This window comes from Miscanthus floridulus, chromosome 6 (assembly GCF_019320115.1).
Source record: "Miscanthus floridulus cultivar M001 chromosome 6, ASM1932011v1, whole genome shotgun sequence".
Classification (NCBI taxonomy): Eukaryota; Viridiplantae; Streptophyta; class Magnoliopsida; order Poales; family Poaceae; genus Miscanthus; species Miscanthus floridulus.
In genome coordinates this window covers 21,331,565-21,345,169 of record NC_089585.1, presented here as the reverse complement: position 1 = coordinate 21,345,169, position 13,605 = coordinate 21,331,565, and the positions used below count along the sequence as shown (strand labels likewise).

At 47.0% G+C, this 13,605-nt stretch overlaps 1 protein-coding gene across 1 annotated transcript; it reads left to right on the top strand.

The window, feature by feature from the left end:
• Positions 1-5,184: 5,184 nt before the first annotated feature.
• LOC136461843 (16.9 kDa class I heat shock protein 3) lies at positions 5,185-5,971 on the top strand. The gene has a single exon (XM_066461166.1). The coding sequence runs from the start codon at positions 5,284-5,286 to the stop codon at positions 5,737-5,739; it is 456 nt and encodes a 151-aa protein (XP_066317263.1). The 5' UTR covers positions 5,185-5,283; the 3' UTR covers positions 5,740-5,971.
• Positions 5,972-13,605: the final 7,634 nt, after the last annotated feature.

Below are 13,605 nucleotides of genomic sequence, written 5' to 3'. Positions count from 1 at the left end.
GGTCCCCTAGAGGACAGATCGATACATCTCAATGCAATACATCAGAACACAGGATGTAGGTATTACGTCATACTGACAGCCGAACCTGTCTAAATCTTGTGTCTTGGTGTTTGTATTACCATCTCGCTCATGATCTCGCTCACCTTTATGACAAATCTACCATCGTGGGATACCCCTCGGTGGACTGCCAAGCATCTTCTATCGACAGTTGGCGCGCTAGGTAGGGGTGTGCGCTTGATCCCATGGCGAGCCAGATGGACCTCAAATCAACAGCGTGTTCTCGTCATCAATCTCATGGAGATCTATGCCGGTCCACAACAATGATTCATCGCTGGCTACACCAGCCCCACGACAGCAGATCCGATCTCAGAACCACCTCTGAGGTCACCTTCACCAACAACTCACCACCCGTTAGGTGCTCACCGTCAACGACGACCAGATAACGTCATACGTCGCCGACCAGACTTTCTGTCTAAAGCTAAGTCACACTTTAATATTCTTCTAAATATTCTTCAATCTCTGTATATCGCCATGATGTTTCTCTGAGCTGTTTTCTCCATGTTTGCTCTCCAAATGATTTTCCGAACCCCTGAACAGTCATGTTGATGCTCGGACGCCTCTAGAGATGGCCCTGTCTCCGACTCTCCCTACACGTGCACGAGCGTCTGCCCTCTACGTTATGGGTGGTCGGCAGTGGCTCCTTAGCGATGCCTATTCCTCCTACATGTGCACGGGCTCCGCGCTCGACGTTATAGACTATAGGCTAGCTAGGGATGGAGACTCAGCTACACACTAACTGGCCGAACGATTTATATTAGATATAAATACATCTTCGCTCCAACTGATCGCCGAGCTACATACGCTATTTTTTCTTCGGAGTTCATATATTTTTACATCATGTACTACCCGTTCTACATATTTGTATTGCAGGATCATCGTCTAGGTGATCGGATCACCTGGTGCTCGGACTTCTCCACCGATAAACTGGTCGGACCGCTTGGTTCATGGACTCCATCGCCGACCAGTTGATCGGACTATTCGCCGGTCGCTTCTACTCAATGCTCACTTCGCCGCCGACCAGTTGACCAGACTATTCATCGCTCATGCTTCATCGCCAGCTATGTCGGTTACTCCTCGGTGCTCGGATTCTTCGTGCTTGAGGACTAAGTGGGCACACTTCACCACACGGACGTCGCTAGCTACGCCGGTGCTCAGACCTCGCTAGCTACACCGGGGACTCCTCGGTGCTCGGACATCACCAACAACGTCGGGGACTCCTCAGTGCTCGAACATCGCCAGCGACGTCAGGGACTCCTCGCTCTTCGGTGCTCAGACATAGCCGCGACGCCGGGGACTCCTTGCTCCTTGGTAATCGGACATCGCCAACAACGGCAGGGACTCCTCGCTCCTCGGTGTCGGACGACGCCAGCGACGCCGGGGACTCCTCACTCTTTGGTGCTCGGACATCGCCAGCGATGCCCGAGACTCCTCGCCCCTCCATGCTCGGACATCGCCAGCGACACTAGGGACTCCTCGCTCCTCGGTGCTCGGACATCACCAGTGACGCCAGGGACTCCTCGATGCTGGACATCACCGGCGACACTGGAGACTCCTCGCTCTTCGATGCTCGGACATCGCCAGCGACGCCAGGGACTCCTTGTTCTTTGGTGCTCGGACATCGCCAGCGACGCCGGGGACTCCTCGCTATTTGGTGCTCGAACATCGCTGCCTACGCCGAGGACTCTTCTGTGCTGCCAGCTATGCCAGGAACTCCTCACTACTCGGACGTTGCCAGCTACGTCGGGAACTCCTTGGAGCTCAGACATCGCCGCCTACGCCGGGGACTCCTCGGTGCTCGGACATCGCCAGCTACGCCAGGGACTCCTCGGTGCTCGGACGTTGCCAGCTACACTGGGGACTCCTTGGCGCTCGGACATCGCCCTTGGTGGTCGGAACTTGCTACGTCTCATCGATGTGCTATCAAGCTGCTCCATGTTGTTTAGATAAGGGTGCTGATCTTGGGCAGCACGTCTGGGGTCTTGATATGCGCATGTCGGATGACGTCGGCAAAGCTTTCGGACTTCTTTTTCTTTGACCCTGCTATAAGATTCCTTCTTCATCTTCTAGCAGGCTCGGGGACTAAGTGGGCACACTTCACCTTGTGGTGAATGTGCGCTTTTCTCATCTTGAGTCTACGCCCGGGGACTAGCTGCCTGCTCAGCTGGTCTTTTACTTTCTAACCCTGGCACCACGTGACTACGTCACCTACTGTCAGGCTCGGGGACTAGCTGTGGGGGTACGGCCCCCGGTATCCACAAGACGAGACATGGGCCGCACCATTAGAGGTGGCCCAGCCCATAAGATCAAGGCGTGCATGGCGCTGCTCGGCGTGCACCGCAAGCTATTGTATAGTACCAAATATAATACTTTTCTTGTAACCCTACCCCTCTAGAGTATATAAGGAGAGGCAGGGATCCCCTAGTGGACAGATCGATACATCTCAATGCAATACATCAGAACACAGGATGTAGGTATTATGTCATACTGACGGTCGAACCTATCTAAATCTTGTGTCTTGGTGCTTGTATTACCATCTCGCTCCTCATCTCGCTCACCTCTATGACAAATCTACCATCGTAGGATACCCCTCGGTGGACTACCGAGCATCTTCTGTCGACACAAGGTTTGCCGAGTGTTTTTTATTGACACTCGGTAAAATAATTTTGTTGCCGAGTGTTTTTATTGGCACTCGGCAAAATAATAATTTTTTCCCTCTCCTGCCCTCCAAACTTTTTCTACTCTCCACATACAACATGTGGTACTACATGTTAAAATTTGGTATATTTCTCGATCTGTTTGCTATATTTAATTAATTTATTGCATTTAGAGGAATTTTTTGGTACTACATGTTTGCCAACCACTACACAGTTCCAGATGGAGGCTCTCCAGGTTATTTCTATTTTATTCATCGTTCGTTGATTGTTACGTACTTTAGCTTTGCATTGTAATATTGGGATGAAATATTATAGGCCTGGGTGGAAGCAGAAATGAAGCAATGGGAGGAGATGGATGCGAGGATGGAGGAGATGATTCAACAGAGGGTGGCGGCCGAGCGGCAGAACATGTAGGAAGAACAACGGCTAACGATGGAGCATATGATTCAGCAGAGGATAGAGGCCGAGCGGTAGAGGATAGAGAAAGAAAATCGGTTGAGGATGGACCAAATGTTCCAATACATGCAGAATTTTGCATCGAGTATGGGTCAAGCTTTGCCACCTCCACCAATGTTATTCCCTCCACCTCAGCCACCCACAACTACTCCTGTGAGTCACTTGACACCTTATACTGCAGATTGAATACTTTGACTTAGAGAACTTTAGATGTTAGCTCAAAATGACTTAGAGAACTTTAGATGTTAGCACAAAATGACTTAGAGAACTTTAGATTGAATACTTTGCATGTTTTTGTGACTAGGTAGATATGTAGAGTCGTGGGTTAGTCTTGATGCTTTGGTTTAGATAGGTTTTGGTCCACGAGTCGGCTGGATGATATTGGGCATGTGCATTTGCAATATTGCAACAAAACTCTTAAGATTAGCTTGGGCTCCATAGTTCTCTGTTTTGTGTAGAATTAAGTGCAATCTCCATGTGCCAAGGAACCTTAGATATTAAGTGCATCACATATAAATATCAATCTTGTCTCACACATGCAATATCTTCTCTTTTATGCAGAATCAATCGGCGGCATCAAATAATCAGCCTCAAGACCCGAATTTGTCGCAGTGGTTCCAAGTGCCTCTGCAGTGATTACATTTGCATTTATGGCTTATTGTGACTTAGTTGTGACTTGTGATGATGGTTTATTATGCCTGTGATGATGGTTTATTGTGAAGTGTGATGATGGTTTATTGTGAATTGTGATGATGGTTTATTGTGAATTGTGATGGTTTATTATGAATTGAGAGGGGTCCGTTATACATGACAGATTAGTAAAAAGGGGGGGGGGGGTTGGTCGCAAAGAGATGCGTTGCCGAGTGTCAAGCCAAAACACTCGGTGAAGAGGCCAATTTCTGTTATTCTGGGAACCTTATTTGCTGAGTGTTTTGGCTTTGTCGAGTGTATTCTACTGGACACTCGGCAAAGTGATCATAAAATCTGGCCGTTGCGCGCTTGTTTGCCGAGTGTTTTGGGCGTGACACTCGGCAAAATGTCTAAACGTTGCTGAGTGTTTTGGCGTTGACACTCGGTAAAGTTTAGAAACTTTGCCGAGTGTTTTGAGCTTGACACTCGGCAAAGTTTAGAAACTTTACCGAGTGTATTTCCATCGTGCACTCGACAAAAGCGTCGTTACTGTGCCATCCCGTTAACCTTTTTTTGCCGAGAGTTTATTTTTGCCGAGTGTTTATTGACACTCGGCAAAAGTCTTTGCCGAGTGCCCGATGATTGACACTCGGCAAAGAGCTCTTTGCTATTAAAATATACGCTGTGTGCTCTTTGCCGAGTGTTACACTCAACAAAGCCTTTACCGAGTGTTTTTTGGGCTTTATCGAGTGTCCCTAGCACTCGGCAAAATCTACTGTATCCCATAGTGACTCAACATGTCTATAATTCGGAAAGGATGAGAGAGCCATATATATCAAGAATAATTTGAAATGTCTTAGTACCTGCTTGCTGGGTCATGTAACAGAAGAAGATTCTGGATTGCTCTTGCTGACATGCTTTGTACCATCGTTGTAATATAATGCTAGCTTGTTATGGTAAATGGTGATTGACCTTGAGAACCCTCATCAGTATCCAATATTACCCAATGGATACTGGGAATTTGGTCATGAGCAATAATGGGGCCGAGAATTGAGCTGTACTAATAACTTCCGTATAGACGGTGAAACTGAAGACGTGCGCAGCTGAACAGGATAGGCACTGCCCATCTGCCAGCGGGCCATAGCAATCATCCCCGATCATCAGTTGGCGGGAGCTTCTTGCCAGCAAGATTGGATCAAAGCATCCATCCAGAAACCAGGAGGCTACACTAGAACAAATTAAAGACCATTTCTAGAAGAAAGAAAAAAAAGAGCCGTGACCATGGGCCGAGAGGTCTCCGGATGGTTCATGAGAAACGTCCCCATCCAGGCATCCACCTATAAATACCCTGCCTCGGCTGCAACCTCCGGCCATCGAGAAAAAAAGCACAAAGCGCAACGCATACAAAAGAGCCTCAAATCCACTCGCACTTCCAAAGTCTCAAGTGTCAAGGTCTCCGCGTTCACTAATCCAACCCACGACAATGTCGCTCGTGAGGCGCAGCAACGTCTTCGACCCCTTCGCCGACTTCTGGGACCCCTTCGACGGCGTCTTCCGCTCCCTCGTCCCGTCTGTCGCCTCGTCGGGCCGCGACACCGCCGCCTTCGCCAACGCGCGCATCGACTGGAAGGAGACGCCCCAGGCGCACGTGTTCAAGGCCGACCTCCCCGGCGTCAAGAAGGAGGAGGTCAAGGTGGAGGTGGAGGACGGCAACGTGCTCGTCATCAGCGGCGAGCGCAGCAAGGAGAAAGAGGACAAGAACGACAAGTGGCACCGCGTCGAGCGCAGCAGCGGCAAGTTCCTGCGCCGGTTCCGCCTGCCGGAGAACGCCAAGACGGACCAGGTGAACGCCGGCCTCGAAAACGGCGTGCTTACCGTCACCGTGCCCAAGGCCGAGGTCAAGAAACCTGAGGTGAAGACCATTGAGATTTCTGGTTAAGCGACCATGGGCGCTGGACGATGAAGATGTGTTTCCGGTCGTGATTGGTTGATGTGTGTCAGATGGTTTACTGCAAGTGAAATCTACTTCCTAGTACCACGCATTTCCCTTACCTTGGTTGAGTAATCTGTAATCAGGGTTCTGCATGTGTAATTGTCTTGAGACTATATAAAAGTAAATAAAGCGTCTTCTGTACCTTTCCAGAAAACAATGAGATCATCCTATTCCTATACTCTAGTTTTTTATACTATTCTCAATTTTTTTTTTTGTAAATCTCTCTTTTGAGAAGTCAATTAACTTTAATAATCATAACGACTTAGGAGTACTTCAATTTTGACCCTATCCCCCATTAGTATTCATATAGAGGTAGACCAGATCTTTCCTAAGATATAGCCCAGAATGATCGTGTTATTCTCTAGGCGAACGCGGAACATTATGTTGGATAGAGCTTACGTAACTAAACCTTCAAAAGTTATTTTTTTCTTCTCTCGGGTTTTTTTCTCTCCTATTTTTTTCTGTCATATATTCGAGATAGAATTTGGGTACTATAGGTGCGGCCACATAATAATAGTTATCATACGTAATAAGTATTATTAGTATTAATGATGAACTATATTTTTATAATTAACCTATTTAGAAATAAAATTTTGAAAAAAATTTATGCTCGAAGAGTGATATTCATATTCTTTTAAAACAGATGGAGTACATGTGTTTAACATTGCGCGAGTGAAAATTTCACTCATTCTTCTATTTTGGTGCAGGGCACAACGCAATACCTGTGCATGCCCCTGGTATGTTACTATTACTAATTTTAGTCTCTTAATAAACAAGCTTACATATTAATTCTCATGTGATGCAATGAAAATTCGGGTGTCAAACAAAAAACAAAATCCCCACGCCCTCGTGCTTATCCGTCCCCCCACTCCTTCGTGCAAGCAACGTGACTGCTTATTGTCCGCGCGCCTTCCCCCACTGTGCGCTTGTCGGCTGCCGCGTCGACCACCGCCCCGCACCTATCGCCGACCGCGCCGCGCGCTCGTTCGAGACACCTTCTCCGCTCGCTCCCTCGCCGTCCGTCCGTCTCCCATCCCCATCACGCATGCCGCTGACCTCGCCATGGCCACTGGGCGCATGTGGTGTGGCACCTCAGGTCTTCCCTGGCCGAGCTAAGGGCATCCACGAGCGCGGGAGGTGTTGGTGGTGCTCACGTGCCACGGCTCGCTGGCGGCTCCGACCCCGACAGCTGGAATCGATCGGCCCGGCTTTCCCCTCCCCCATGTTGCATATGTATGTTTTAAGTGTTTCATGCATTCCACATGATGTTGCAATTGTTTCATCTTGATGTTGCAGAAGTAGATCGAGGGATGTTGCATGTATTACATATGTTGCAAGTGTTTTAGAGGCATGTTGCAAGAGTTTGTTCAAAATATTTCATCTATTTTCAGACATATGTTGCAATCATTTTTTATCTAGATGTTGGATATGTATCAACAGTATGTTCCAAATGTTCAGTTGTTTCAGTATTATATTGCTACAAGTGGTTTCATGTTGCAAGTTGCAAGTGTTTTATTTTAGATATTTCATGTGTTTCACACACATATTGCAAGAGCATGTTTCCAAATGCTTCATCTGTTTTCAGTCTTATGTTGCATTCATGTTGCAAGTGTTTTAAGTTGTTCGACCGGGGGGCGAGCCGGGGGCCGGCGGATAGGGCACGCAGCGCGACGAGGGGGGGATGGGGGTGCTGGGGCCGGTGGATGAGGGTGATGCAGGTCGGGGCATGCTGGGGGCGTGCTCGTCCTCAACCGCTCATCCCGGCTCTTGGGTGTCGCCCGCACCAAGAGTCGGAGAGAGAGGAGGGGTTCAGGGGAAGGACCGACGGGTGCAGAGAAGGGGGCGGAGCGTACTCATGGGCGGAGCGAAGGCGGATGGGGATGGGGTGGGCTGCGCGTCCGTTCAGACGTCCGGGCGTTAGCCACACCCACGAAAAAAACCATAAAACATATAAATTCTCGCAAAAAGGCAAAACCATCTATCCACTACTATGGTAGACTTTAATAATCATTTCTATAGATTAACATGTGTTTAATCTATATATGTAGTCCTTTTGGAGGTAAAGAAAGAATACCCGTGGGAAAATAAAGGCCAAAGACCCTACAGATGATGCTCTAAGTGGGACAATGGTAAGTAATTCTCCACTTAAACACTTTTTCCCCAAGAACCCCCTTTTTTGTGTTGTGCCTTGTTGGAGATTAGCTGATAAAAGGAGAGAAATGTGAGATAAAGCAAGCTTTTGGGAAAAGTAGCTAAATAACACAAACTTTCACAAAGTCTTGGTGACAAAGGGAGAGCTTGGACAATTAGAGGACCTCCAAGTGTACACAAAACAGTCTCCCAATCCAGTAATTTTTGCAAGGTTGAAAAAACTCATCTCCAACTACTCCCAAACCCACCTCCCAATCTTTTGGCACTTAGAAAAAAACACCCCCACACGCGTAAAGTTATGTGTGCATATCGTCATGCCAATCTAGAGGTGGAAAGACGTGGGGAAGAAAAAAATAGGATAGGGTTCCCGATGCAAATGTACAAGAGAGAAATAAAGTATAAAAGTGGTTAGTGTGATTTAGAAATAGTTTAGGATTTCTAATGTAAAATCACCTTCTATCCAAGCAAGTTTGTGGTATGTTTGCATATGTACTTCGATTGTTTAGATTCTATACAAAGTTGTGTTGCTTTTGATCATTTTGTCACCACTCACCAAAAAGTAGTAGTAAAGAATATGGGACCTTGGCCATATCCTATAGTGACTTCGGTGACTGTTGATAACTCAAAAACAAGGACTAATATATGTTCCATGATGTGTTAGATATGTTATGTTCAGCTAGGTCCTAATGATGAAAAGAGATAGGTGGTGTGAAGTCTGGAGAAGAAACATAGTCCAATACCACGAATTACCACAAATTTGATCAAACAAGATATAACCTATATTCAACAAAAACATGGCCACATGCCTTTCTCGGCTATTGATATTCTCCTTTTTTTTCTTGCCTTGCTATTGTGGTATTGGAGGATTCTTGTATGATGTAGTACTTGCAACTTCAACATTCGTAGTTCCAATAAGCTCCTGATTAGTTTATCTCCTTCGTTAAGTTTGATTCTACAGTATCTTTTGTTTTTGGAATTTAGTGCGAAAAGGTCCACAACCCTTTTGTCCCCTAAAATGCTTGAACAGAACTTTATAGCATAGTATGTATAAAAGGAAAAGAACTAAAATGTTGTCCAGGAGACAAGAGGATGTTTGTGTAGACATGATAATCTTACTTGGTCCACGCATCAATCTTAGGTGTCCATTTTTTACTATCAAGGGTTAGATGCACCTGTCTTGACTAAAGCTCCCGGCCTCCCAGGGCAAAGCTCCAAACAAACAAATTTGTCGTTGCTCTACACGCAAAGCATCACGAAGCAAAGATCTTGTGCTTGCACATTCTACTACTGGCCTTTGCACCATCTGTTAACAAACATCACACAAAATTGAATGAGAAAGTCATTAAAATTGGCATGATCATCAACAATACTACGGACTTAGAAAAAAGAGAGAAGATGGATGCCATTAGTAATTTTTTTAAAGATAATCCCTTTTATTTACTGAGGAAGGCTAAAATATTCGGTCGTCCCATTTATGAAGACAACATTGTGTCTTTAAACTACTTAATTGTCTGCCCCTAAAAAGAAGATCATTTTTAGAGGCATCTCTCTGAGGAGGCCCATCTCCACCTCTTCCCTTCCTAACAACACCGTACCCTACTACATTCTCTCTCTCTCTCTCTCTCTCTCTCTCTCTCTCTCTCTCTCCGTATCGTCGAAAACCTCCCCTACCTCTCTCTCTCTCTCTCTCCACATCCCCTGCCTCCCTCTATATATGTCATACGCTCCCAGTCGCCCCCACCCACACCTTCCTTGAGCATCGTCACACCTCTTGTGTTAGTGGATCTCTCTCAATGCCATGCACCCTAAGGCCCCGTTTGTTTCTACCGGATTGGCCCGTTCCCGGGCCCGTTCCGGGTGGATTGCTGTGGCCCATTTCCAATCCGGATGGGAACTAGACTATGCGTTCGTTTCGGGCCGGCCTGGAACGAAAACTGGCCCAGAACCAAAACTGGCTTCTCTTTTCCCAGTCTCCATGGCCCGGAACGGAACCACACCTCCTACCATCCGGATCGGTGCCGGCTCCCTGTCTCCACTCTCCACGACGCGAGCACGCGACGACGCAGCAGAGGCGACAGCAGGGCGGCGCGAGGTGACCACGGGACGGCGCGGGGAGACCGCGGGGCAGCGTGAGGCGACAGTAACCCTACGTCCTCCCCCTTCCTCGTCCTTCTCGCCGGTGATTCCCTCGCTCTCCCCTTCGTCCTCGTCCTCTCTCCCTCCTCTAGGGTTCTCTAGGGTTCTCTAGGGTTCTTGGAAAAGGAAAAAAAATCTCCTGCCGGCCGGTGAGGATGCTTGGAGGTGGGGCTTTAATTTGTGTGGGGAGCGGAGCGGCTGGGGGAGGGATGGAATCATGGGTCGGTCGACCTGATCTGAGCTCGTAGTGCTGTAGCTGCTAGCTTCTGGACCGCTGTAGCTTGTATGCCTCATCTGATTTTGGGGAAAATAGAGAGCAGAGGGAGAAGTGTGAGCTGCTACTTCTGGCCTAATGTTGATTTGCTTGTGATGAATAAGTAGCACAGAGAAAGAGAGAAATTTGCCCAGGTGCAGAGGGGTGTAGGGAGGTGCTAGCTTGCTGTGCTCACGTAGAAGTGAGTGGAGAAGGAATAATTGATAGAGGTATATGCTTGCTGCTTGCTTGTTTAGTGCTTAGTTGGGAGCATTTTGGTCAGTTGCTTCCATCGTTTAGATGTTAAGAGAATGGAAAATTGATTTTGGCTAGATGGCTAAAAAATGAAAAAAAAATCATGGTTGTTTGATTTCTCGTAGTCAAAGGTAGCAATGTGTATGGTGCTAACCGTGCTATGCAAGTCCAGTCTGTATTATTAAAAATCAGTACTGCCATGTGCTAATTTTCATTATATTGAAATATTCACATTTACTTATTGTGGGGCCTTTCAGTTCTGCTAGTGGAAGCAAAAATATTTCTGTCGAAGGACACATTGAAGGACACCCCATGTGATCTTGCATTCTTTAATATTTAAATCAGCTCCATACTAAAAATTTTATATTATTAGATGTAAATCTCTAGCTTGATTGGCATTTGAAGGACACATTGAAGGGTCTAAATTTGATTTCTTGAGTTATGGGGGTGGATTGATTGTGCACTACTCGTACTGGAGTGATCCATCTAGCTAGCTTTACCGGTTGACAGCCATGTTCTAAGGTGGTTTTGCTGGTGCAATGCATCAACAGGATTATATTCAGGCATAAACACATGCAGTAGTGTCTTCTGGAAACACTTTGCATCATCTCTTGGTTTGACCATCTGCTTGCCTAGACAGTGTCTCCCTGTCGAAACGAAATACTAATGCATTATCTTCTTTTTTAGTATTAAAAATGCAACTACTTCGGTTGTCCTTCTCTTACTACTGGTAATGTTCCATACTCTAGTTCCTGGTACCTCAAATATGAAACAATGGAATGTTCCTTGCCCTTCTGTTGAATGTTTTTATGTTCAATGAATTTGGTCACAACTCACAATGACTAGGAATTCTCCACTTGCTGAGGATTACCTCTACTTGCACTTACTATTTGTGTCTCAGTATTAAGTAAACACTAGCTGAGGGAAAGCTTATATTTTTAGTCTGCAAATTTGGACTGACATTATATCACCTTCTCAGGAACTGAGTGACCCTTCTATTCTAAAAAAAGATTCTGATTTCAGGGAATAAACTCTCATCCATCATTTAATGCATGGCCCAACCAGATGATTCTTTATTTGAGCTTTTTTATTCGGCTTTTTGTTTGGTGAGTAAGAATCAGGTTCAGGTCTACAGGTTGTGTTCTGTGTCTTGCAGACTAAATTTCTAGTTTATGTGTTGGCTGCTTCCTTAGTTTCTTGCAGATTAAATTTGTAACACCCTAAAATTTGCCTCTTTTGGAAATAGAGCTAAAATGATTAAATTTGGAATTTTGTGTTCATTAAAACATAGGAAATAAAAATTTTCATGAAATTAAAATTTAATATAAGGTTTAGAAACGTGGATGTGCATACATGCCGGTGCATTTGATTTAATTGATTGAGTGGTTTTGGTTAAAATTCAAATTGGTTTAAATTACTTTAGAAAATGAATTTAAAAATGGCTTTGAAATAAAAGAAAATTTGAAGATTGAGAATCCTTTTTGGCCCGAGCAGCCGCGCAGCCCGGCTCCCACTCCCGCCGGCCCAGCGAGCCAGGCCACTGCCAGTGCGCCACCGTAGGCCAGCCCGCACCCGCATTTCTCCGCGGACCACTTCCTCTTGGGCCACTCCGTTTTCACCGCACCACCGCGTCACCAGGCCGTGGCCCAGTCAAGAGCCCCGCGCGCTCAGCCCGTTCAGCAGCCAGTCGCGCCACACGTCCCCTCCCTCCTCTCTCTCGCCTGACGCTGACACCCCAGGCCCCCATGTCAGTCGATTTCTTTCTTCTTCCTCGTGTCGTCGCTGAACCGGTCTCCTCAGCCGCCGCCATCGCCTGAGAGTCCGTGTCCGCCCCGTCCCGCCTGGTGGCGTGAGCCCCAAGCCGCTCCGCCCCATATAAACCGGATGCCGTGCCCGTGTTCCCCAATCCAAGCACCAGGGTCGCATCTGATCTCGCCGAGATGCCGAACAGCCCCGAGCTAGCTAGCGCCACCGCACGGATCCCACCACGTGGAGCTTGACGCCGCCGAATCGCCTCCGCTTGCTCCGCGCCGCCTCCTATCCCAAGCTTCGGAGCACTGCCCTCGTCTTAAGCCTTACCGAGCTCGCCTCGTTGCTTTGCCGTTCTGTCGTCGCTTGGAGCACCCTACCGAGCTTCTCTGAGAGGTAACGATGCCGTGAGTACCCCTTACCACCCCTGCTCTCTTCTTCTCTCTACAACCGGCGCAAGTTCACCAGAGTATCACCATGCATCCCGACCTGCTCAACTGAGCTCTACGCCATCGCTGCTCGCCCGCTGCCGCACCCAAACCGTAAATTGAATCCACCAATGCTCCGAGCTGCTCTCCGGACTTCCCACAGTGGTAAGAATGCCGCAGGTACCAGTACTTCCCGCCTTCTCATCTCCTGTCCCGCTGTTCACGCTCGACGGAGCTTCGTCGGACACTCGAGCCGCAAGATCATGCACGCCGCCATCTCCGTCGCGTCCCAACCTCAACCAATGCCCTCATCAAGTTCACCGTTTTCCCCAGTGTCTTACTGTACCATTCGTTGAATTAATTGAGTCAGGAAATCACCGTCTTGGTTGACGCCGGCGACCTCCTCTGTCTTCTAGTCCTGGCACCACCGCCGTGAGCCATGCGATGCGTTTTGCCTTATTCAATCTGCTATTTAGCTTGATGACATCATCTTCCACGTCATGCTTTATTGTGGCTATTTTCCTTTACAAAAATAAATCCAGAAATACAATAGAAATACGCATCATCCTAAGCCGTCCGTTTTTAGATCGATGGCCTAGATTAAAACATACCCCTTCGCTGTTCTTTTTGCTAAAGAGACCCTGTATTTTTAGAAAATAAACCCACAGTCGAAAACATGTTTACAGATTTTGTTTTCATCATGTGAAAAGCGCATTTTGTTTCGGTTAAGTCTAAAATACGTTTTCAACTATTTACAGATTTGCCACTGATTTTGTTTTAGCCATAACTTTTCCGTTTTAACTCCGATTTGATCCGTTCAAATTGCGTTAGGTTCATAAT

What these genes read in the sequence shown, in the direction of transcription:
- LOC136461843 (XM_066461166.1), top strand. Translation starts at nt 5,284, where the DNA reads ATGTCGCTCGTGAGGCGCAGCAACGTCTTCGACCCCTTCGCCGACTTC.